Source organism: Geotrypetes seraphini, chromosome 11 (assembly GCF_902459505.1).
Source record: "Geotrypetes seraphini chromosome 11, aGeoSer1.1, whole genome shotgun sequence".
Classification (NCBI taxonomy): Eukaryota; Metazoa; Chordata; class Amphibia; order Gymnophiona; family Dermophiidae; genus Geotrypetes; species Geotrypetes seraphini.
This window is the reverse complement of record NC_047094.1, coordinates 75031162-75058257: the sequence shown is the minus strand read 5'-3', so window position 1 is coordinate 75058257 and position 27096 is coordinate 75031162. Positions and strand designations below refer to the sequence as shown.

The following is a 27096-nucleotide window of genomic DNA, read 5'->3' as shown; positions in this document are numbered from 1 at the left end:
CACTGAAAACTCCCGTTCTCCTTCCCGTTTTTGTTCTTCGGGAGTTTTCAGTGTAGTGAGAGGGTTCCCCCCCCCCCAGGGGGATCATGAGGAGTTGTTACTGTAGTGGGGGTGGTTGTTACTGTAGTGGGGGTGGGTCCCCCCCCATACACCCTCAGAGCGCAAAGGGGAAGGCCTGAAAGCGGCAGAAGCGGCAGCGCACATTTGTCCTGCATGCAAATGTTGGGGTGGGATTGGTGGCGTGCCAATGTCCAGTGTGCTTTTGACAGGTTACCAATATTTATAGCAACCAATATTCATAGTTATTCAATATATTCAGTATAGTACCAATATTCATAGTTATGGTTGGTGCTATGTTAGTCTACCTAATGGCACCTGGTAGTTGGCACTGGAGAGAATTTATATTGAATTCTGGTGTCCTTACTTCGCAGAAGAGCTTTAATTCATTCCAGCGTCTCTACGGACAAGGTTTTATTTTTTTATTTTTATACCATTGAGTGAATACTGACTTGGACCCCTGAAGGCTTTTTGCTGAAACATGGACTGTGTAGGGTCGGTATTACACCATACGTCAGTTATTCAATAAGTGGACATTATTCCTTTTGGACTTGTACTTTTATTTCATTACAATAAACGCCTCATCAAGATCATTATTTTCCACAGTCTGTTTTTCTTTTGTGTTTTGGACCTCTGTTCTTTGACTGTGGAACATCTGGACTTCTGCTTTGTTTGCTTCTGATCCTTACTCTAATCCCACTTCATTGTGTGGTGCCGATTCTGAGACAGACTGAGAAATTAGCAGGGAGGAGACAAAAATGAAAAAGAGGGCTGGGGAAAGACAGCAGAGAAACAGAAAATGATTACAGATAAAGATTATATGGCCTATGGAGTCTACCCTTCCAAGACAGATAGAGAGAGGGAGAGAAAGAACTGAACTCCAGACCTCAAGAAACCAGATTCTGCATGTTGTGCAATGCCAGTGTAAGAGAGCCAGAAATACCCCTCTGTACTGTACAAAATGCAAAGAGAAAGAAATGACATTTGGTTGGAAAAATAAAAAATTTCCTGCAAACAAATAAGCAGAGAAAACTCTGTAAAGCTCTGGAGAAAACAGGAGAAACAGCATCTAGAGTACTAAAATAGCCCAAATTCATTACCTGACCAGCATGAAAATCCAGAAATCATTTGCAGGATGAAAGGGGCAATCACCCCAAGTGCTACCCAGAATGAAGCCCTTAATCTAGCAAATTTCATTGCATTTTTCTGCACTGGTGAGTAGGCAAAAGTTAGCAGAAGTTATTCAATCCATGACTGCTGTCTATATAAAACAAACAGAGCTACTGTGCAAATCGCAGAGAGCAATGCCTGGATGCAGAAATGTTGGCATCAGGACATAGTTTATGCAATTTGCCCCCAGGCAAAGAGATGGTTTAGTCATGGCACTGCCAGGAACTGCCTTTGTATTTTTCTGTTCTGTATTTTGTTGTCCCATGTAGTAATTTATATTGAAAGATTAGGTTCTTACCTGGATAATCTTGTTTCTATTAATATACACAGGAGTCTGTACATTAGGTGATCAATCCATGCTCGCAAACCACTTGCAGAAGGGTGTCAATTAGAGAATGATATGGTGACAAAATTGATCACCGTTCCTATCCCTGTGGATAACCACGGGAAACCATCTCCATGTCATCCTTTAAGGAGAGAGGGAAGAATCAGAGTATGAATGGGCACAGCCACTGACTCTCAAGCCTTGCATTGAAGAATGATGGTGTAGAACAGTGGTCTCAAACTGAAACCCTTTGCTGGGCCATATTTTGGATTTTTAGGTATTTGAAAAGTTGACACAGCCTTCGGAAGGAAAGAAGGTACCATGTGCAGAAAAATCCCAGCCTCTGAGATCCTTAGGATGGGCTCTCTGCAAGAAAGAGCCTGCAATTCTGATATCAGTCTCATGGAGATTATCGCCACCAGGAATACCTTCTTCACCATGAGGTCCAGAAGAAATGCCTCTTGGAGAGGCTAATATGGAGGCTGGGACAGGCCCTTCAGAATGATATTAAGATTCCAGGATAGAAAAGGCATATGGGAGGTTGCAACCTGAGCACTCCCTTCAAGAATTGGGTCACATCAGGGTGAGATGCCAGAGATTGTTTTCCCCATTGAACTCGGAAGCATGAGAGGCCCACCACCTGGACATTGAGAGATGCTACTGCTAGTCCCTTTTGTATTCCAGCTTAAAACAATGTCAAGATCACAGGAACTGGCAACATGAAAGGCTCAACCAGATCTTTGGAAGACCAGAGTAGGAAAGCCTTCCAGATCTTAGCACTGGCCTCAAACATTCATTGCTTTTTTGCTCAAAGGAGAAAAGCAATGACTACCTCAGAATAGCCCTTGCGAGTTAAGACCAAGCGCTCAATAGCCATTTCGTAAGACAAAAGTGATCTGGGTTCTCCATGGGAATTGGACTCTGACTGAGAAGACCCACTTGAACTGGTACCTTGAGGCATCTGTCTCGTTGGAGACGCACAAGATCCACATACCAAGGCCAGCAAGACCATTCTGGGGCTACCAAGATCACAAGTCCTCCAGACGTAAGGGAGCATTTCTGGTGCTCTCTGTCTATTCACATAAGCTACCACAGTGGCATTGTCAGAAAATACTTGAACTGCTTTTCTTTCTAGGTACTTTTCCAATGCCTTCAGGCAGTGGCGTACCTAGGGTATGTGGCACCCGGGGCCCATCATTTTTTTGACACCCCCCCCCCATGTAAAAAAATATTTTTTGTAATGACCATGAAACGGAATAAATGGTCAGAATAGAAACAGGCAGTGAAAATTTTCTTATATTCCAAACATAACATAACATAAATTATGTCTGAATTGTCATGACATCAGAAGTACATATGGAGTAGTTGCAGGTGATGCTTGGGACAGTTCTGATTGTGTTAGTTCGGTTTTAGGTGTTTTTTGAATAGAAGGGTTTTTATTTCTTTTTGAAGGTTTTGCAGTATGTGGTCGATGTCAATTGGTTGTAGGGTTGGGGGTCGAGTGTTGCAGCTCGAATGGCTAGGAGGTTGTCGAACAGTTTTTTTCTTTTGACGTTTTTGGTTGGAGGGTGTGTGAATGGTGCGTGAGTTCTCCTATGTCTGTTTGAAGTGAATTGAATTATTTAGCTGAAGAAATTAGTTACCCCCTCATCCCACACACATTAATTCTCTTCCATTTTTGTTCCCATTATAAAAAACACTGATAAGTTCCCAGAAAAAAAATACATTAAAATAAGAAGTGAAAACAAAGGCCCCTACAGATGAGAACATAACATAAGAATAGCCTAACTGGGTCAGACCAATGGTCCATCATGCCCAGTAGCCCATTCTCATGGTAGCCAATCCAGGATACTAATACCTGGTCAAAACCCAAAGAGTAGCAACATTCCATGCTACCAATCCAGGGCAAGCAGACACTTCCCCCATGTCTTAATAACAGATTATGGACTTTTCCTCCAGGAATTTGTCCAAATCTTTCTTAAAACCAGCTACACTATCTGCTTTTACCATAACTTCTGGCCACTTCATTTTTAAGTTTAGATCTTTCCTTTCAAACAGAGACCTTGCTAGATGTCAAATACAGCACAAGGTAACTTCACATGGACTTAGCTGTGCAGGAAATGTGAATCTCCTCATACACCCACCATATAGTGCAAAAATGTGCAAAGGTCTGTTTTTTTCTTTCGATCACTACATAGCCTAATGCCACACAAGCAGCGCTGTTACAAACATATTCTGTAGTTCAATGCTAAGGATAACAAAGTTTCCTTCCTTGGACCAGAAGGAGATACTGATAAACCACTGGAAGAGATCCCAACACAACACCCAAAGACCCACTCAGTGTGTGAACCAGTTGAGTGGAGTGGACTAACTGGGGGGTGGAAATGGGCCCGGAGTTTGCTCAGCAGAATTTCCCAGACCACCTCTTCCTCTCAACACATTGACACGCTGCCACCACCACCACCACTAGAAACACCTCACTGGGTAGGCCAGCTATGCTATAAACTTTATAAAACACATTATTATATTTTCTTATAAAGCACATATTTTAACTGAACTCTCTGACATCCTCAGCCTTTCCATTCACAAAAATAGAAGGAAGAAAAGTTCCCATTTCCTGCTGTTTCATGTCCCCGGCCTATACAATATTTTTTTTCTGCAGACCCTTCAAAAGTCTGACCAAATCCTCGTTTCACTTACATTATAAAGTACTGAGGATGCCATCTCTCCCCAATCCCAGGTCCTAAAGTCTAAGACAGTAGCGCAAACTAATGCTGCCAGATTCAGGAAAAAAAATTTCGATTCGATTTTCCTGCCCAGTTGGGTGATTTTTTTCAAAACTCCTGGTGGGTTTTATAGCTTTTTCACCACCTTTGGCTTCTCCTAACCACACTGGCGCTGTGGTGTAAATAAAATAAAGAAACAAAAAGGACTTTTCCTCTCTCTGTTAAATCCTAGCTCACGTTTCCAGTCCAACACCAACTCTGTCAGGATATACATTTCAAATCTGACATATTATAATCACAAAACAGAAAATAAAATTAATTTTTCTACCTTTTGTTGTCTGGTTGTATTTCAAATCTTGTTGGTCCAAGGCTCTGGTTTTCTTCTGATAACTTGCTTGCCAGGGTCTCCTTCTTTCTTCTTTCTGCGTGCTAACCATCCATCTGCCAATCTGTCCTCCCTTTCCATTTCCCTTCCCTCCCCAGGAAGTCTGGTATCTTTCCTTTTTTTCATCTCCCTCCACAGATCCACCTTTTCTTAACTACCCTTTCATCCGGCATCTCTCCCTCCTTCCCCACCACCCCAGAGTCCACCATCTCTCCCTTTCTTTTCCCAATTACCCTCCTATCCAGTATCTCTATCCCTCCTCCACACCATCCCTTGTGTCCAATTTCTCTCCCTTTCAGTTCCTTCCCTCCCTAAATCCCATGGTCCATCATTTCTCTCCCTCTCCTCTATTTTCAGACCCATTATTTCTTCATCCCCCCCAAAGTTTGGCATATGCATGTCTCTTTGAACACCCCCTTCCCTCCGTGTACTTCTAAACCAGGGTCCCCCCCAAAGGCCTGTCCCCCCTTAAAGGTCTGCCTGTCCACCCTTGAAAGCCTGCACCCCCCTTGAAGGCCTGTCCCACCCCCTTGTAGGCCTGTCCCCCCCCCTTGAAGGCCTGTCCCTCCCCCTTGTAGGCCTGTCCCCCCCCACCTTGAAGACCTGCCTGCCTGTTTCCCCCTTGAAGGCATGTCCCCCCCTTGAAGGTCTGCATCCCCCCTGAAGGCCTGTCCCCCCCTTGTAGGCCTATCCCCCCCCCTTGTAGGCCTGTCCCCCCCTTGAAGGCCTGCCTGCCTGTCCCCCCCTTGAAGGCCTGCACCCCCCTGAAGGCCTGCACCCCCCCTGAAGGCCTGCACCCCCCCTGAAGGCCTGTCCCACCATCTTGTAGGCCTGCCCACCCCCTTGTAGACCTGTCCCCCCTTGTAGACCTGTCCCCCCTTGAAGGCCTGCCTGCCCCCCCCCTTGAAGGCCTGTCCCTTCCCCTTGAAGGTCTGCACCCCCCCGAAGGCCTGTCCCCCCCCCTTGAAGGCCTGCCTGCCTGTCACCCCCCTCCCCCTTGAATGCCTGCCTGCCTGCCCACCCGCCCCACCCCGAAGAACCGCTCGCCCCCCTGGCCTCCCCACACCACCTATGAAGCAGCACTACCTATGCTCCTGGCCTTGCCGTTCAGTCCCCACCACCACCACCACCCCCGAAGGACCGCTCGCCCCACTTACCTTCCTGCACCACCTATGAAGCAGCCGCAGCAGGATCGCGACGTCAGCTATCCCTGCGCTGCTTCCTGCGCCGCGTTCCCGCCCCTCCTCTGACATCAGAAGAGGGGCGGGACCGCGGCGCAGGAAGCAGCACCCAAGCAGCTCAGGGATAGCTGACCTCGCGATCCTGCTGCTTGCTGCTTCACAGGTGGTGCAGGAAGGTCAGTGGGGCGAGCGGTCCTTCGGGGGTGTGGGGGGACTGAACGGCAAGGCCGGGAGCACCCCTTCAGGGCTGGCACCCGGGGCGGACCGCCCCTCCCGCCCCCCCCCTTGGTACGCCACTGCCTTCAGGGCTAGGCGAATAGCTCAGAGTTCCAAGTGATTTATAGACCACTTCATCTGCTGGAGGATCCATTGACCCAGATGACTGCCATAATGGGTTTCCCAGTTGAAAAGACTTGCATTGGCCATTAGGGTCTCCCATGAGAAGATTTGGAAGGGTAAGGCGTCCACTTGGAGCCAAAAAACCCAAGCTATTCCTCATATTCCCTGTCCAGGGAAGCCACTGCTCTAAGGAATGCCTGGAGAGAAGAGTATCCTGGAGAGAGCACATATGTGCCCTCACCCAGGGAACTACCTCCAGGGTGGCTTCCATCAAGTCCGGCACCTGTAGGTAAAGTCAGGCTGTGGGATTTGGTATCCAAAATCTGCTTCTGGAGCTTCTGTTTGCATGGCTCAGGAAGAAAGATGTGGCCTTTCACCATGTCGAAGCAAAGTTCCAGAAACTTCAGGCATAGGGTCAGCTCCAGATGACTCTTCTTGAAATTGACAATCCAACCTAGAACCTGTAGGAGATCCAGAACTTGTTGCACTGCCTGCTCACCCTCTAGCCTTGATGGCGTTCTGATCAGCTAATCATCCAGGTATGGGTGCATTTGTATACCCATCCTTTGGAGGTGAGCTGTATAAGTGAAGGTGCATGGGGTGGTGAAAGTGTGTGGGGCCATTGTCATACCAAAAGGCAGGGCTGCAAACTGAAATGTCTTTTTTAGGCACTATGAATATGGAGTATGTGCCAGTCCAATTCTTCTTAGGGAACTGGTTCTATAAATTGAATGTTCAATAGCCTTTGCACTATTGCTCAAACCCTGGCCTCCTTTTCCAACCATCCAGCTGTAGAGTTGATAAAGAGATCTGAAGGAGGGTGATACAACTTGATCTTGTGACCCTTTTGAATAAGATCTAGAACCCAGCGGTTTTGAGGAAATTCATTCCTACTCCCTCCAGAATGCTGACCGTCTCTCACCAATGTGCGGGAGCACAGTAGCCAACCTGACGACATTGTGATTTCATGGAGGTTGTGCTGATGTGAGATCCTGGGAGTTGCTGGTGCCTAGAGTTGCCAAACTGCTTTCTGGACCCCCGATAAGATCTCTGAGTGGAGGAACCTGCAAAGAATTGGTGGGAATATCATGAGGGATGAAAATTGTCTCTGCCTTCCCCTGTGGGTTAGCGAGGTCTGCTATTGGGCAGAGATTTGGGGCGGCGATCTACCACACTGGCCATAAGGTCATAGAGATCCTTACCAAATAGCATTTGTCATTTGATAGGCGGTCTGCTTAAAGTGGCTTTGGAGATTGAATTGTCCATCCATTGTTTGATCCAGAGCATGCGGTGGGCAGAAATTGCATACACCAAGACCTAGCTCATGACATTAATGATGTCATATAGGTGTCTGCCACATAATCCACCCCTTCCAGCACCAGCTGCGGGCAAACATCCTCCTCTTTGGCTGAACTTTGTCATAACTTGGTGTGGGATGCATGTGCCACAAATGAGGTTGTCACTGCCACTTTGATCCCCAAAGCTAGCGCTTCAAATGCCCCTTAAAAACCATGTTCACCTTGCGATCTTGTGTATCTTTTAACATCACTCCTCCCTTACTAGGGAGGGAGATATGTTTAGTTATTTGAGCCACCACAGAATCCACCTTCAGGTGACTAAACAGCTGCTGAAATTTTAGAGTCATAAGGTAAAGTTTGGACATAGTTATGGCCACCTTTATAGAGCCTTACAAAGTCTCCTATTCTGTAGTAACCAGAAAGAAGATGTCCATATATGGGGGAAAAAAGGTGGTCTGAGCAATCATACCACTTGTGACTGTGCACTGTGAAGTGGATGGCTGCTGAGGCTCCAACTTTAACTCCCTGAGTGTATCCATAATGGCATGTGGGACGGTAGCCAACTTGAACAGTCGCCACACTGACGGATCATCTCCCTGATCGAGAATAATAATTGTCCTTGACTCCTGGTCCCTGACAGAAAATCAGAATCCTCCAGGAAGGAAGGTGAGCCCTGGGACAATAATGGCATAGAGCTGGATCTCCAATCCTCCTAGTCTAGCTCTGCTTGGTCACACAGGTTGGGAACCAGCCTCCTGCACAGCAGAGAGACCTGAAGAGGCATTTCTCCATGGTCCAAAACCAGTGCGCCCCCTGGCAAAACAATGCATTCCAGGTCCATCAAATAAGCTTTTCACAGAAGTTTCACAAATTCTGGAGTAAATCCTTGGACAGGAGGCCCCCAAGGACCAATGCAAAACTTCAGACTGGCTTTTCATGGGCTCCGCAGCATCTGCACCATTGTATTTCATGCCTTCGTTATTTGAGGACTCTGGGAGGGATATTCTCCCTACCACTCAACTCCCCCCCTGCAGTTCCCCAGCCCTAGAGGACTTAGAGAAGGCTAAGCCCAAGGCTCCTACTCCACCCTTGTATGTGCCGCGGCACAAGGTACATGGATGCTCCTTGGTCATCCATTCAGAGCAAAACTGGCATGCTATAGGGATAGAACAGCCTGAAGAATCCATCCCAATCAATTTTAAGCCAAATTGAGGGGTTTTGAAGCAGATGGAGGCTTTAGAAAACAAGATCATTTAAAATTCAAGATGGTCACTGCTAGAAAAATCGCACCAAAAATTGTCTGTGGGGTCTCCCTTGAAAGTTAAAAAAGGGAAAGGGGTTTTGGAGGTGGAGGACCCTATCTCTAGTGCCAGAAACTCTTAAATTTAACTTTTCCAGACCCCCCTCCCCCAATTTTTCCCCGTAGGGAATAATGGGCTGTACTCACAGTGCTGATGATGATGGTGCCTGCTTGTGCCAAATTTGCTTCAGCCTGACAGAAGTGGAGAGAACTTTCTGCCTTGAATCCTTGTGGAACAGTACAGACCTGGAAATCTTTGGGCTGCCAGTTAGATCAGAACCAAGAGAAGGCGCAACCCCCACAAATCCGTGCGGCACGATGGGGGGAGAATAAAATGCAGCTGGCTCCCTGAAACTCACACAAGGGCCCCACAGCCTGCGCTTAAGCCTCTAATAAGTCAGAAGGTGAGCAGGCTCCCAGGGGAACAGACCCCAAGCCTTAAAATAACACAGAGCAAGCTGTTTCATCAGGTTGACTTCCACCCCACATGCTATTACGGATGCACTGCAGTCTGCCCTCACGGAGTCTGCATTCTCTCACAGGCAGAGTAGCTCCAAATAAGGGGTTCCGTGGCACCAAAGTCTCCCAAAAACAGAGTGAAAAGACCCAAAAATAATAAAAGCCGAACAGAGAAGATCAGAACACCTCTTCTTAGTTCGCTTGCAGAAGGAAAAACTGAAGAGGGAGCTGTACTCCACCGGTGGATGAGGAGGAGGAGCTGAAAGATGTGATTGACACCTTTTTGTAAGTTGTTCGCAAGCATGGATTGATCATCTAATATACACTCCTGTGTATATGTAACAGAAATTAATTTGGTGATGCATGTGCAAACGTTTAGGCCACAAAAATTTCTTCAATCTGATTTTTTTGGCAGAAAGAGCTGGAGGGTGACTGTCTGCTGTAGCATGATGTGAAATTGACTTCCTAAGCAGTTGCATGAGGAACCCTCTGGGTCACTGCTCTAGTAAAGTGCCAATCAAGTATAATGAGGGGTGGGCTATTCTGGGAAAGTAGCCCAATAAAATTAAAGCTTTAGCTTTGGAGGGAAGTATAAAATCTAGAAGTAAGGGAGGGGTTTATCTTTCTCTCTCTGGAGGAGTCCAGTAAGGAAGGTGAGATCAGGAGGAGAGAGTGGAGGAAGAGAGTGAGTAAGACTCTCTTTACTCTCTGATCTAGGAGCCAAGAGGGAGAAGGAGAAAGCACAGATGCTGCCAGCTGGATTCACAGTTGTCCACTGGGACTCAAGGAAGTAAAGAGAGTCCAGTTTTAAGATGAGAGTGAAAGGGATTGCCATCAAGAAAAGAGGGATAGTTCGATGGAGAGAAAGATCAAAAGTGAAGCTACTGCTAACCAACAGTCCAAATGAGGAAAGGGTTGAAAGCTGGAGAGCAGTAGGTCTGGGAGAGTGCTTGATTCTAAATTTAAGAGAAGGAAACACTAGGGATAGTGACTGAAACCAATTCTTATGGAGTAGAAAGAGGTAATTGGATACTAAGCACCAATACTGTAGCTGGAAAAAGAGGAGTGAAATCTAGACCTAATCTACATCCTAGAATATTAGTGAATGAAGGAGATTTGGTGACTAGAAGAGCTGTTAGTAACCATCCTGGAATGAGAACTAATTGGTTTTCTTTTGAATAAATGCTATGGTGCTTATTTTAGAAGCACAATTCATGTTTTAGACATGGTATTTGGAAGTCTATATTGCATGGATATCTAAATCCCAATTTAAAAAGCTGAGATATGGATGTCTAAAACTGAAGAACTTCCATATGGCAAGAGAGTGTGGTATGGGTGTGTTTTGGGTAGGATTAGGGTGGACACGAGATGGATGCCGGATATTAGCGCTTAACATCTAGCCCGGTCACTGGCTATATCATGCGACATAGTGAATTAATGCCAATATTAATTGGCTGCCAACCTTTAAAAGTCATGTCAGGGTAGAACCATGACTCTAAAGCTTCATGTTTCTTGGACAGATATTGGAAGCTATTACATTTTGGGGCTCCTTTTATCAAGTCGCGCTAGCGGTTTAACGCGCATAATACCATGCGCTAAACCGCCAGCCGTGCTAGCCCCTACCTCCTCCCTTGAGCAGGCGGTAGTTTTTAGGTCAGCCCGGGGATTAACACATGATGAAACGTCGCGCGCATTAACCCCGCTAGTGCGGCTTGATAAAAGGAGCCCTTGGTTTAGGGATGCATATAGGCAACAGATTTTTAGTTAGTTTTCAAAAATTTTGGCTTTATCCCTTGATTTTTGTTAAATATATTGGATCATCTCACATATTTGCATATATAAAATTAACAGAACTTTTTAATGCATGAAAATTGAGTGTATGAGTACATGCTTTCATGTCTAGGTTAATACTCATTAAATCAATTTTATGCACACTGATATTTTTAAGGCACCTGAATGATCTGAAGGCACACTAGTGTACCACGTAAGATAGCCCAGCCAGAGCTCTGGGCCATAAATGTTATAAATTAATAAAGAGACTGCCAAGCTGGGAGGGATTCCCAGAACTGAAACCTCCCTGTATGGTGTGAGAATCATGTTGAGAGGCTGCATGTTTCAAAACGACCCTATCTTCTGAAGCTACATCTGTGGCCTCAGAACAGGGAGCTTCCTGGAGGAGGAAGTTTCCAGTAAGCCCGACCTTACGTAAGAGGAAGTCTCGCTCATCCTCTCCCGTGATCTGACCACAAAGATAATTAGCATAGATTAGTATAACATTGCAGAGCAATTACATGATCCACCTGCCTCTGTCTGTCTGTCTTCTAGTGACTGATCCACTGTTAACTGCCTTTTGTATCATCCCTTTCCATCGGGGTTTGAGAGGAGAGGGATAACAGCTGCTTCTTCCTTCCAAATTCTAGGGTTGCTAACTGATTCCTGTTTCTTTCTGGATGGGTTGATCCAGGTCTGGTTTTATTCTACTGCATGTGAACCTGTGGAGGGGCATAATAATTAAAAAAAAAAACGTCTAAGTCTCCTTTTGGCCTAAGGCCCTAAACGTTGAAAGTAGAAGCAGGGAAAATGTTCATTATTAAAAAAAACATCCAAAAGGAGGTTTTTTTTCGATAATGGCTTGCCTCTACGTTCAGCTGTTTAAACACCCAGACCATCACTACGTCTAAACTTACACCATATCATCAACCTAAAAAAAGCCTGTCTCAAACGCCCAAAATAAGGGCTTTTAGGCGAAGGAGGAGCCAGTCCTGCGCCTAAAAGCTGAATTCTGTAACCAGTGTATGTCAAAAACAACACTGGTTACAGAATCCACCCCCCATCCCTCGACAACATTGGGGCAGGAGGGAGCCCAAGCCCTCCTGCCCTGGCAAGCCGCGACCCCCCCCACAACGATCGGGGCAAGAGGGAGCCCAAGCCCTCTTGCCACGGCGAGCAGTGACCCCCCCTGCCGATTATGATCGGGCAAGGAGGGAGCCCAAGCTCTCCTGGCCAGGTGAACCCCCTACCCCCCACCCCCACTAAGAAATGGGCAGGAGGGATCCCAGGCCCCCCTGCCCTCGATGCTCCCCCCTCCCACGATCGCCCCCCGAACCCCCAATTGCCCCACCCCCACCGACCCGTGAGACCCCCCTCCGCCGACCCCTTGACCCCCCACCCCAATCCCCATCCCTGTACCTGTAGCAGTTGACCGGACAGACGAGTGCAAAGCCCGTCCATCCGGCAGGCCAGCCATCCCTTGAATGGCTGGCCTTAGGGCCTTATTGGCCCAGGCGGCTCAAACCCCGCCCACAGGGATGGCTGGCCTGTGGGCGGGGTTTGAGCTGCCTGGGCCAATAAGGCCCTAAGGCCAGCCATTCGAGGGATGGCTGGCCTGCCAGATGGACGGGCTTGGCACCCATCTGTCTGGCCAACTTCTACAGGTACGGGGAAGGGAATTGGGGGGGTCGAGGGGTCGGCGGCGGATCTTGTGGGTCGGCGGGGGTGGGGGCGATTGGGGGTTAGGGGGATGATTGTGGGAGGGGGGGGTGCATTGAGGGCAGGAGGGCCTGGGATCCCTCCTGCCCGTATCTTAGTAGGGGTGGGGGGTAGGGAGTTCGCTTGGCCAGGAGGACTTGGGCTCCCTCCTGGCCCAATCATAATCGGCGGGGGGGTCACAGCTCGCCGGGGCAGGAGGGCTTGGGCTCCCTTTTGCCCCAATCTTGTAGGGGGGGGTAATGCATCACAGCAGGAGAGATTGGCTATCTTTCCTGCCGCAATGCGATCACCCCTCTACCCGAACTGCCACAAAACTACGGCAGGAGAGATTGTGCATCTCTCCTGCCACGGGTCGCGGCAGTTCGGGTAGAGGGGTGATCGCATCGTGGCAGGGGAAATGAGCCATCTCTCCTGCCGTGATGGTTGCGGTGGGAGGGGGTAGGTTGCTGGCCCGCTGAGCTGATCGCGCCAGCCGCAATCAGCTCAGCGGGCCCTTTTTCGGCAGTTATACCTGTTTTGACTTGGTCTAAGTCAAAACGTATAAGTGCCGACTAAGCAACCTGCATAAAGTTTTGGTTATACATGCTGTACGCCTAGGTCTAGGTTGCCCATCTCCCGCCCTTTCCCCTCTAAAAACGCCTCTTTTCGCTCTCTGCGTTTAGAGGCAGGGGAAAGGCCTAAGCTGGTTTTAGATACGTCTAACACCAGCTTTGGTTATGGGTACTTGGACGATCAGGCTTTTTGATCGTCCAAGTACCCATTTAGGCCACTTTTTAGATGGGCTTTTTTTTTATTATGAGCCCCATAGTGTTCAGCTCTATTATGAGAGGAACCTTTTTATTCTTTCCAATAAATAATGTCTTTGGGCCTCATAATCAAAACTTAAACACATCTAAGGCAACAAGAGGGCATCCGTTAAAAATCAAGGGTGGGAGATTTCACGGTGACATTAGGAAGTATTTCTTCACCGAAAGGGTAGTTGATCATTGGAATGATCTTCCACTTCAGGTAGTTGAGGCCAGCAATGTGCTCGATTTTAAGAAGAAATGGGATAAACATGTGGGTTCACTTCGAGGAAGTGCTTAGGGGGGAGGGTTCTTTGAGTGGGCAGACATGTTGGGCCGATGGCCCTTTTCTGCCGTCATATTCTATGTTTCTATCTAAAAACCTGCCCAAGTCGGCACTTGGATGACCTAAAAGACAGGTCATCCAAGTGCTAATAAACTGACTTTCTGGACCTGTCAAGGGACTTTTTATGCCTCTGAATGCTGCTGTGTGCCCAGAGCTGGAAGGGGTGTATCTGGAAGAGTAGTTAGAGGAATGGTCTAATGTCTGGCAACTAAAATTCAATGCGAAGAAATGTAGAGTAATGCATTTGGGGATTAATAATCGGAAGGAAACGTATATGCTGGGAGGTGAGAGGCTGATATACACGGATGAGGAGAGGGACCTTGGGGTCATAGTGTCCAAAGATCTAAAGGCGAGAAAACAGTGTGACAAGGCGGTGGCTGCTGCCAGAAGGATGCTGGGCTGTATAAAGAGAGGCATAGCCAGTAGAAGGAAGAAGGTGTTGATGTCCCTGGAGCATTGTGTTCAGTTTTGGAGACCGTATCTGGCGAAGGACGTAAGAAGACTTGAAGTGGTCCAGAGGAGGGCGATAAAAATGATAGGAGGCTTGCGCCAGAAGACGTATGAGGAGAGACTGGAAGCCCTGAATATGTATACCCTAGAGTAAAAGAGGGACAGGGGAGATAGGATTCAGACGTTCAAATACTTGAAGGGTATTAACGTAGAACAAAATCTTTTCCAGAGAAAGGAAAATGGTAAAACCAGAGGACATAATTTGAGGTTGAGGGGTGGTAGACTCAAGAGCAATGTAAGGAAATTCTTCTTTACAGAAAGGGTGGTGGATGCCTGGAATGCGCTCCCAAGAGAGGTGGTGGAGATGAAAACGGTAACGGAGTTGAAAAAAAAGCATCAGATGAACACATAGGATCTCTAATCAGAAAATAATAGTAAATATTGAACTAAAGCTAGTACTGGGCAGACTTGCACGGTATATGTCTGTATATGGCCTTTTGGTTGAGGATGAGCTGGGGAGCGCTTCAATGGTTGGGAGGGTGTGGATGGGCTGGAGTGGAATTTGACGGAGACTTTGGCAGTTGGAACCCAAGCACAATACCAGGTAGAGCTTTGGATTCTTACACAGAAATAGCTCAGAAGAAAAAATTTAAATTGAATCAGGTTGGTCAGACTGGATGGACCATTCGGGTCTTTATCTGCCGTCATCTTCTATGTTACTAAGGGCCTGTTTTACAAAGCCACGCTAGCAGCTGCTGCGCGGTAACAGCCCTGAAGCCCATAGATATTTAAAGGGCTTCGGGGCTGTTGTTGCACGGCTTTGTAAAACAGACTGTAAGTATTAAAATAAGCATTCAGTGCAATGCACAGAAGGCAGGGTCTATCTGTAAAGTTCAAACATTTTCAGGAGGCCCGAGGTGGTGTTGCATGTGAAAGGGCAGCTTCTCGGTGGTCTGCATTTTTAAATAGTAGCTGCACTTTTCATATACATGAATAATATATGTGTGTGTTTTGCCCAGAATAATAGTGTAACTTTAAAAATAAAAATGAAGTGTTCTACATGCCATATACAAAATACAATAATGAAAAAAGAACAATAAAAAGACAACAAAAAAATGTAACCAACAAGAATCATCCATTAACATGTGCATATGATGTCCGTCTACAACACACGCCTATACAGCAGGGTCCAAAGCGCAATTGCTTTCATTTTTCAAGCCAGGTTCTGTTTTTATTTTGCATTTTATTTTATTTCTGCTTTTTTCCTGTGTAATGGAGCACAGGCTGGTTACTTTCTTGGGCTCGTGAGTCCAGACTGGCTGGCTTCTCTTCCCTGATGGGTTTTGAGAAGTTGGGAACCTCCTGCTGCTTGTTTCGGGCACTTGCATCCCTCTTTCTTATTTGATGGCGGGAGTGCGAGGTCCTTTCCCCTAGAGGTGAAGGGTTGTATTGGCGGTGGTCGTTCTTCCATATTTATTTATTTAAAAAATTGATATACTGTTTAACCCTAAACAGTTTACATATCGTTACATACATAATTCAATAAGACAAATAAAATCAAACAAACATTAACATATAATCATCAGAAAATCACGTAAAGTGCCCATCAAAAGAACAATTGCAAAGATCAGTTCCTAGAAAAATGCATTAACAAATAACTGCGTTTTTAATAGTCTTCTGAAATTACCCTTGTCATAACATTTTCGGAATTGACCAACAAGTGAGTTCCACACTTTGACCGCCGCACAGCAACAGGCCATTTTACTGGTCTCGGCATATTTTGGATTAGCATTTGTTTTTAATAACGCTGAGTTCTCAGAACGCAGAGACCTAAATGGTAAATAATTTAACATCTTACTTTTAAACAATTCAGGTATGATTCCATACAAGAATTGATGGCAAATCATTATTGCTCCATATTGAGATCTAAAAACAACAGGCAGTCAGTGCAATTGTTGGAGATAGAGCGAGATGTGATTGTATTTAGATATGCCTGTTATCAATCTTTCTGCAGTATTCTGCACAACTTGCAATGCCATGCATTTTGTCTTAGTTATTCCAAGATACAGGACATTACAATAGTCAAGTCTAGATAATACCATTGCCTAAACTACTGTGCAGAAATCGTAAGAAGACAACACTTATTTATTAGACCTGATGCCCTGAGCAGTATCCACGTTTTATGTGTGTATAGAGAAAACATTTAATCTGACAGAGATTTCAGTAGTTGGAACTCAAGCACAGTACCGGGTAGAGTTTTGGATTCTTGCCCAAAAATACCTAAGAAGAAGAAAAAAAAAAATTAAATTGAATCAGGTTGGGCAGACTAGATGGACCATTCGAACCTTAAGCTTATATACCGCATCTTCTCTATAAATATAGAGCCTGATACAGTTTACAAAAATTAAAAGGGAAGTACAGCGCAAACCTTCCATGCATTTCATTTCCATGTGGTTTCCTTTACGCATTGATCACTATTATCGTTCAGTAAGTTCAGCCATGGCTATAAACAAATGTGGGTATTAATGACGACATTTGAGTACTGGCCCCCTCAATCTGTTGGAAGATGAGCCCTTCAGTCTGTGATGAAAGGAAAAGAGAAGGAATTTGGATTTCAACTTTTTTTTTAGCTGTAGCTCAAGGATACAGTTGGTATTTTCCTGTCCCCAGAGGGCTTGTAAGCTTATATCTAAGGCAACAGAGGATTACCTAAATTCACAAGGAGCTGCAATGGGATTTAAACCAGAGTTCTCTGGTTCTACGGCTTACTGCTCTAATCATTAGGCTACTCCTCCATGCCACAGAAAGATATAAGAATGTAAGATGTTTCATATTGATCAGACCAAAGATTCATCATATCCAGTGACTTATCCATGCCACAAGTACCTGACAGGACCCAAAAGAATAGATCAAACATTTTGCTCATACGTAGTGATAAGCAGCGACTTTCACAAGTCTACATAGGTAATAATGGTTTATCGACTTTTCCTCCAAGAACTTACCTAAATCATTTTTAAACACGGGTACCCTGGCTGCTTTGACAGAGTTACCTTTGCAGAAAGTAGCATTGTCATTTATCTCTTCACTGCAGGTCTGGTTCGGCCGAAAGTCCGCAGGTGCCCGCAGAGATGAGGGAGGAGCTCTGTGCTGGCATTGATTACCTCATGAAAATGGTGAACAGGCACCAGAAGCTGGATAGGAGCAAAGTGGAAGTCTTTGGAGAAAAGCTGATGGAGATCTTGAGTCAAAAATATACAGGCCATTGGTACCCTGAGAGCCCTGTGAAAGGACAGGCCTATAGGTAAGAGCTCTTCTCTCGTCTACTCACTGTCATATTTTTCCTGTACCCATTTACATATTAGTCCTCATAAACTAAAAAAAGGACTTGACGAAAGCTTATTTTACCTGTAATTCCAATGCATTGTGTTATTTGTAGTCTTATAAGGGTTATCAATAGGCTCCAGACTATCAAGGCTGATTTTCAACTATCGCTGAGTAATTTTACTATAAATTGATGTCAGCAGTTCGAGGGTCCGTGCAATAACTAATATGATTACCAGTTTAGTTTATTGATTTCATATACTGCTTTACTTAGCAATATAAAAGCAGTTCACAATAAAGGAACTGATATCAATTATAACAGAACAATAAACAACACAAGACAAAGTAACACAAGACAAAAATCAGTTAAGAGAACTAAAACAGACTCCTACTCCCTATCGTGAAGACAAATATACAGTAGAGATTGATTTAAACATGGATAAATGTGAGTTCCATTATTCTAGTTTCTAAAGGCTACAGTAAAAAGCTGGGGAGGGGTGATTTAATTGCCCAGAAACAGCTCATGGCAGCTTAAACTGTGCGTTTGGGGCTAACTTGTCATTTTCAGCAGCACTTAACTGGTTAGTGCTACTGAAAGGGGCCAATTATATAAATGGTGCCTAAAAAAAAAAAAAGGGCCAGCTGCATATAAATCACACTTGGGCACCGTTTATAGAATCATGGCTAGTGGTGCCTATGTAAAAACTTAGGCGCCTGAAATATAGGTGAGAGTTTTAAAGGCCTATTTCAGGCGCCTAAGTTTTTGACGAATCGCGCTTAGTGGCGCTTAAGTCACACTCCGCCCAGGGCAGGATTAATTCTTCGAGGGCCCCTAGGCACACAAGTACACTGGGCCCCCTAGCCCTGCCCCATCCATGCCCCGCCCCCTACCCTGTCCCGTTCATTTACTTCTTTATTTCCACCTATATTTCTTTTTTTCTTTTATTTTAAAATTCAAAACAAACAACAAAAATTACCATACCAGTGCCAGTATAGTTTTAGTTCTATGCAAGCCCCAAACATCTCTGAACAAATCCCCCCCCCTTCCTTCCCTTCCCACCTACTTGCTCAGGACTTTAACTCTGAATCCTTTCCATACGTATATAAAATTGAAAGGGGATAGATTCCGTACAAACGTAAGGAAGTTCTTCTTTACCCAGAGAATGGTAGAAAACTGGAACACTCTTCTGGAGTCTGTCATAGGAGAAAACACCCTCCAGGGATTCAAGACAAAGTTAGACAAGTTCCTGCTGAACCGGAACGCAAGCAGGTAAGGCTAGTCTCAGGGCACTGGTCTTTGACCGGAGGGCCGCAACGTGGGCGGATTGCTGGGCACGATGGACTACTGGTCTGACCCAGCAGTGCCAAGTCTTATGTTCTAAAAGTGTTCAAATGCATTGTAAAGCAGTAATACTATCCGAACATAAGTCTATATTAATAACCAAATTTACAACTCCTCTCAACTGCCTCACTCTATGTCGTCCAACTGTAACCCTTATGTATGTATAAACAACCAAATCTGTAACTCCTCTAGTATGTTCCACTCCATGTATGTTAATTTGCAACAAAACAACAAGGCAAGAGCGGGCAGAGCTTACCTGCAGCTCGCCTCGATCTCTGGGCTGTAACTAGCTAAAGGCACCACCGCGGGATTCACTTTATAATCTAATCCTTCCCAGAGCAGCCCGTGGAACTGCGCCCTGTGCCACTTCCAGCCACCACCACCGCCCCCTTCTCGCTGCTGCCGCTCAATAGTATTACTATTTATTACTAGCTGATGCCCCAGCGTTGCACGGGTATTTAATTATAGCAATAACACTGTAAATGGATTCAAATAAAGATACTTTATAGTGGTGAATGAAATTATTTTTTTACAGCTTAATAAAAAGTACAATATTCAAATTATAATGTGAAATATTTGACAAAATGAATACAATACAACTAACGCAAAACGTGATTATAAACAACATTTTTAGTTTCACCTCCTGGAGCAAGAATATATAAATTCTTGGGTGAACCCAACCTTGAACAAGCAACATAGAGTTGTGGGCTGCGAGACCCGCAGAACATATCACCCCAGGTAGTGAGGGATGTGCATACCAAGTTTCGTTCAAATCGGTCAAGCCGTTTTTGAATTACTGTGAGAATGGCAGCTTTTTACATTTTTTCCATTGACATGAATGGGTGAAATCAGATTTTCTGTTTGTAGCTCCGCCCACGTGTGCAGGTGGGCCGTGAGACCCCCAGAACATATCACCCCAGGTAGTGAGGGATCTGCATACCAAGTTTCATTCAAATCGTTCAAGCCGTTTTTGAATTACTGTGAGAATGGCAGCTTTTTACATTTTTTCCATTGACATGAATGGGTGAAATCAGATTTTCTGTTTGTAGCTCCGCCCACGTGTGCAGGTGGGCCACGAGACCCCCAGAACATATCACCCCAGGTAGTGAGGGATGTGCATACCAAGTTTCGTTCAAAGCGGTCAAGCCGTTTTTGAATTACTGTGAGAAGGGCAGCTTTTTACATTTTTTCCATTGACATGAATGGGTGAAATCTGATTTTCTGTTTGTAGCTCCGCCCATGTGTGCAGGTGGGCCGCGAGACCCCCAGAACATATCACCCCAGGTAGTGAGGGATCTGCATACCAAGTTTCGTTCAAATCGGTCAAGCCGTGTTTGAATTACTGTGAGAATGGCAGCTTTTTACATTTTTTCCATTGACATGAATGGGTGAAATCTGATTTTATGTTTGTAGCTCCACCCACGTGTGCAGGTGGACCGCGAGACCCCCAGAACATATCATCCCAGGTAGTGAGGGATCTGCATACCAAGTTTCGTTCAAATCGGTCAAGCCGTTTTTGCGTGATCGCGGCACATACACACACACATACACACATACGTACCTCCGATTTTATATATATAGATTTTTAATTAGTAACACAGAGCGAGAGAGGGGAGATGCCCCCCTCCCCTTTTACAAAACCATAGTGCAGTTTTTAGCCACAGTGGTAACAGCTCAGACACTCATAGAATTCCAAGCATCAGAGCTGTTACCACCATGGTCAGCGCTAAAAAATGCTCTATAGTTTTGTAAAAGGGGAGATAAAATAGAAATACTTAGACAAAGGTTAAATTGAACCACCAAGAAGCTGGACTCTGCATATAATGCGCTCCTCATCTTCTTGTCACTATCTTCCTTTCATCCACTGTCTGCCCCTTCTATATGGCATCATCCCTCTTTCAATGCCCCTTCCAGAAACTGTATGCCTCCCCCTTCCATCTCTCCCTTCACTCCCATTGGTTCTGGGATCCATCTTCTTCCCTTCCCTCCTCCAATAGTCTGGCATCTCTCTCCTCTCCTTCCCTACTCTCTCCCACACACCCCATGGTCACTTAACTCTCTCCTCTCCCTTCCCCCCACTTCCTTCAGCATCTTCCCCCTTTCTATCCCTCCACCACTCTTCCATACAACCCTGCCCCTTTTCTCTCCCTCCACCACCCTTCCATGTTCCTTTCTCTCTCCCTCCAAACATTGCAGCTGCCGGCTCTGCTCTCTAAGCTTCTTGGTAAAAGGCAGCCGGAAAGCAGAAATAGAACAGCTTGTGGCATCAATAGCGATGGCAACGCCCCCTACCCCCAGCATCCCTCTTCCCCACGGGCATCGATGGCAACATGGCCGGCTCTGTTACAGAAGGTTCCGCGATGACTGCGTCTGCCTGTACATCCCCTTAAGACGTCGCTTACTCCGGAAGAAGTGATGTCATAAGGGGATGAACTGGCAGACGCAGTCATTGTGGGACCTTCTATAACAGAGCTGGCTGCGTTACCATCGATGCCCGGGGGGAAGGGGGATGCCGGGGGGCCCGTTGCCATTGATGCCAGGGGGGGCCTGTTGCCTTTTAAAAAAATGGCAAGGTGAGTCGTCCTCCTTCAGCGGGCCTTCTCACAGTTTCAGGCCCTAGGCATGTGCCTACTGGGCCTATCCATTAATCCGGCCCTGACTCCGCCCATAGAAACACCCACTTAGGCATTAAGTGCCGATAAACCCCATGCGATAGGCATCTATCTTTTATAGAATCAGATAGGTACCTATCATACAATTAAATTTTTTTAACAATTATTGAGGCTATTAAAGGTATTTTGCCAATTAACCGCCTCTCCCTCCTTTTTTCAAAAGCGTGGAAGAGGTTTTTAGTGCCAGCCCGCTTGCTAAATGCTCTGCACTGCTCCAACGGTCATAGAATTCAGCAAAACATGCGCCCTTGTCGAGAATACTACTTTTGATAGTGAGCATGGTGGATTAGCAGCTATTGAAGTCATGAAGATTTGTTTTACTGCCAGTGTATGGACAGGAGAAGAGAGTGGGACTTTGGTTATTCGTAGTAAAATAAGTGGCTATTTTCTACGTCACATCATACTCCATCAGTAAAGCATATCAATATACATACCACTGAATTCCCATATAGCAGTTAACAAGAATGTATCTATACATGTCACTCCATAACATTCATGTAACCAAAATCAAAACATATATGTTTTTAATGCCTGCTGGAACAGCAATAACCCATTCTAATGCTCTAATAATAAAGGGAATGTGGTTCCATAATTTTGGCACAAAACGAGAATACGCCCACTTATGAGCAGATTCCAGATGTAATGATCTTCCAGAGGATATACAGTATATAAATGCCTCTTATTTTGTTATTGCAATGAACAACTCAGGACATAAATTGGAAGTTTCTCTAGCATATACTCCAGAGCCATGCTTTTAAAACTTTTTAAAAGCTAAAATTAGTACAGTTGGCCCTCCATATCCATGGGGGATTGGTTCCAGGACCCTCTGTAGATGCAAAATCCACAGACTCAAGTCTCTTGGTTTCCTCTCTTCTCCTCCTTTTCCCTCCCCTGCATGGTCTGGCAGCTCTCTCTATCAGATCCCCCACCCTAAGTGTACCTTTGCATCATGTCTTCGGCCCTGCTGGGCCCCTGCAGCAACAGCAGCAGCAGCAGCAGCAGCTGTACTTAAAGACAGTGGCATGCACTGGGCCTCTCCTTCTGACCTGGCTTGCCCCTTCTGATGCAACTTCCTGGGTGGGCTGGATCAGGGGGAAAGGCCTGGTGCAGGCCACCAGTCACTATAAGTACATATGCAATTGAATTTGCAAATAACATAACATAACATAACTTTGTGCTTATTGACTGCGTAACCAGAAGTTCAACGCGGTTTACAAAAAGTTATAAAAGTAAACATGTTACATGAAATAAGATGATTCATTAAACAGTCAAATATTTAGAAAAAAGATAGGTCTTTAATTGTTTTTTAAAATGGCCATAAGAATGGGTAGTAAGCAACAATATTCGGAATTCGTTATCATGAAGAGCTGCCTGAGATGCCAAAGTATGATTTAGAAATTTCTTACTCCTGCAACCCTGGACAGATGGAAAATTAAACAAAGGATGAGTTCTTCTACTAAGTCTGTATGATGCTAAAGAAAATCTATTGACTAAGTAAGAAGGAGCTGTAGCATAAACAGCCTTGTAACAGAAACAGCCTACGCTGAAAGATTAGAGAGACAGGGGCTTTTTTCGCTGGAGAAGCGGAGACTTAGAGGGGATATGATAGAGACTTACAAGATCACGAAGGGCATCGAGAAAGTGGAGAGGGACAGATTCTTCAAACTTTCGACAACTATAAGAATGAGAGGGCATTCAGAAAAATTAAAAGGGGACAGATTGAGAACCAATGCTAGGAAGTTCTTCTTCACCTAACGGGTGGACACCTGGAACGCGCTTCCAGAGGGAGTGATAGGACAGGGTACGGTATTGGAGTTCAAGAAGGGATTGGACAATTTTTTGAAGGAAAAGGGGATAGAAGGGGATAGATGGCTATTATACAGGTCCTGGACCTGATGGGCCACCGCGTGAGCGGACTGCTGGTCATGATGGACCTCAGGTCTGACCCAGCAGAGGCATGGCTTATGTTCTTATGTTCTAGTTTAAACATTACCCAGGCCTTCACTGGCAGCCAATGCAATTTGCAATAAAAGGGTGTAACGATCAAATTTCTTCAGGCCATAAATCATTCTGACCAATGTATTCTGTATTATTGTAAGTATTGCTAATTCTTTCTTGGTGGCTGTCAGATAGATAATATTACAATAATCGAGAAGACTCAGTAGTAACGATTGAACCAGTAATCTAAATGCAGTAAATTCAGAATAAGATCTAATTGTTCACAATTTCCATAACGTGAAGTGGCATTTACACACTACAGCATCTATCTGAGCATGCATTGTGAGATGCTGGTCTAAAATAACTCCCAAAATTTTAATCGTTGGATGAATCAGTTCCAAATCAGTCCACTTCTTCTTCTGACGTTTCTTTTATCAACAGTCACTCTAGAAGGATAAGGGTGTCCCCTCTAGAAGGATAAGGGTCCTACCACCAACCTCCTACTGTGTTTCCCTGAAAATAAGCCCTACCCCAAAAATAAGCCCTAGTCGCCGGCAGCAGTGTTTCCCCCCCAACCCCTCCTCCCCCACTGTGCCGCCGAACCCACGCTGACACTTCCATCTCTCTCTCCCATTAGAATGCCACCGACCGCGAGACCTATATATCTTGCAAACGACAGCATTGGCAGCAATCTAATCAGGCAGTTTCGCGACCTTCTCCCTCTGGGGCGCTCCGTGTGCCGCGTTGCTGATGACATCATCAGTGATGCAGCAGAGGAATGCCCCTGCGGGAGAAGGCCGCAAAGCAGCCTGATTAGATTGCTGCCGACGCTGCCATTTGCAAGGTATATTGGTCTCATGTTCGGCGGGGTTCAGATGGAAGGGTCAGCGGGGTTTCAGCTGCGCGAGGGGGGGGGGATACAAAGATGCTGCTCTTTCCTGATTCTGATGCCATCAGTGCCAACCCTACATGGATGGAGGACCACAGATCCCACAACAGCACCCTGGGAGATGTATGTTCAAAAACCAGGAGTGGACATTTATCTTCCAGTAGAAACACTGTTTATTACCATGCTTCCCCAAAAATAAGACCTAGTGGGCTCAAAATTAATATAAGACAGTGTCTTATTTTGGGGGAAACACGGTAGTCTTTCTAAACTGACTAGAACCTCTCAAGCAGGACTGCAATTCCCCCAGTCATATCCCTCTTCCCAGAGGCTACTCTGCAAGTGGATGAGGAGACCCATGATCCTTAGGTTCCTGGGACGAGATGTACACCCTGTCACAGTTATACGAAGATGAAGATGAGGGAAAAATACATAAGAGAATTTCTTAACCAGTTGGGATGGAAGAGGATCAGCTTGGGAGAAAGTGGCTTTCATGGTGACTAATGTTTTCTCCAAGTTCATCAAAGAGAAGAGGTTGAAAGCTGTAAGTGTGCATAAGCTATTAAAGGTAGGGTAAGGAGTAAGTGGCAGGTCCATAATGAGGAAAAGGATTTACATACATCAGAAATGGATGGAGATTAGAACGAAGCCCCAATGTTCTGCATCTTGTTCAGGAAAATTGAGGCAAGGCTATCCTATGTCAGATTTGTAGCACCTGGTTTGCGACATGTCTCTGAACTGATCCGCTTGCTTTCATCCCACAGGTGTATCAGAATTAACCAGAAGCAGCAGGTGGATGACTGCCTCCTGCAGGCATGTGAGAGTAGTGGTCTACAGTATTCAGAGCTATCGCTGCCCAAAGAAATGTCCCTTTGGATTGACCCCAAAGAAGTCAGCTGCCGGTGAGTCTTGGCACATGAGGGTCCTGGGGATGAACAGTATGCTAAATTACAACAGAACTAAGGTGCCAGACCAAATACTAGTATGATAAATCTTTCTTGCTTAGATTGTTGGGGTGATTTACTTTTAGTAACTTATTAAAAATAGTTGTAAGAAGGTCAGGGCTGGGATCAGCCTGTGCAGGGAGGCCATTAGCACACAAAATCCACTCACAACAGTATAGGCAAAAGCTTAGAGTAAAATTTAGTTTCAGTCATTCACATTCTCCCATGTACTTCTTCAGAGCTCTCTGTGTTATGGAGGCTTCTAAGAATATCTTTAGTCACAATGGGCCCAATTTTCAGACCACCAGAAGCAGTCTGGCTACATCTCATAACTGACAGAAAACACAGATATTTAATGCTGGGGGCATATTTATGAATTGTTTTTTTTTTTCATGAAGAGATTTACACAAAGCAGTTTATAATACACTGAATAGTAATCAGGTACTCTGTAAGTATTTTCCCTCTCTGTCCTGGCAGGATCACAATCTAACTGTGGTACCTGGGGCAATGAAGGGATTAAGTGATTTGCCCACAGTCACAAGACGCAGGCTGGGACTAAACACACAACTTCAGGGTGCCGAGGCAACAGTTCTAACCACTAGGCCACACCTCTCCTCCATATCCAGCTATGACAGTGGTCTCAAACTCACGGCCCGCCAGGTACTATTTTAAGGCCCACAGTCTGTACCCACTCTTTGCAGCATCCTCCAGTTTCTCCCCTGGCCTTCAGTTCTTACCTTCAGATAATTACCACAGCCTGCAGAGAGGATTGCCAGTGCTATAGCGATCCATGCAGGCTGCCGTTGTTCTTAGCATCACGTTCTCTCTGCCGCGATCCTGCCCCTGAAGTCAGAGGAGGTGCAGGACCGTGGCAGAGGGAACGTGCTGCAGAAGCCAATGGCAGCCTGCAAGGAAAGCTACAGCACCGGTGATCCTCTCTGCAGGCTGCAGCAATTAGCTCAAACTAAGACCAGGAGGCCAGGGGGGAAGTTGGAGGACACTGCAAAGAAGGGGGGATAAGATTTATAAACAATAAAGAGTTTTACCTCATGCAAAATTGTCATTTCTGTAATAAGAACATTAATTATTTTTTCTGTGGCCCTCCAAGTACCTAGAAATCCAAAATGTGGCCCTGCAAAGGGTTTGAGTTTGAGACCACTGAGCTATGACAATCAATTTCCATGTTAAGTTTTGGTGCTGCAGACTTAGTCAGCCAAACAGCAATGTACAACAGTAAGGGAAACAGTTGCATTACAGAGAAGCAGGAACCAAAGACAAGAAACTGAATTTGGGTAGGATTTATATACCAGTAGTTTCTCTCCAAGACATGCCTACTCCCTCGTTTACCTTACTGGTCAAGAGAGTCCTCCCATGTTTCTAGAAGCAGTGGGGATATTTAAAAGTGAATGTCCAGTACTTGTAGAACACTAGAAGCCTCTGTGATCTTCAGTGGAGCAGAACACTGCTATATCAAATACTACTAGGTCAATATTCAGAAGGTGACAGTCAGTGTGTTTGTAAATATTGACCATTGCTGGCTAAAATAGTACTGGATATTCAGTGCCAGACATATCTAGTCAGCAGCACTGATTAGGTTTTTGGTGGCACCCGAAAGTAAGGTAAGCACAGTCAATATTTAGTGCCATATCTGCATAGCTAACTAGGCAAAGTTATGACTGCTAC

The 27096-nt window shown here is 45.4% G+C and overlaps 1 protein-coding gene across 1 annotated transcript in view; it reads left to right on the top strand.

Annotated features, from left to right (window-relative positions):
* The window catches only part of LOC117345885 (protein BTG3-like), a 60218-nt gene that overhangs the window by 16685 nt on the left and 16437 nt on the right, over positions 1-27096 (top strand). Inside the window, exons 2-3 of the mRNA XM_033915176.1 lie at positions 17402-17611; positions 25234-25371. Coding sequence (XP_033771067.1) covers positions 17402-17611; positions 25234-25371 — 348 coding nt within the window. The remainder of the gene's footprint in view (positions 1-17401; positions 17612-25233; positions 25372-27096) is intronic.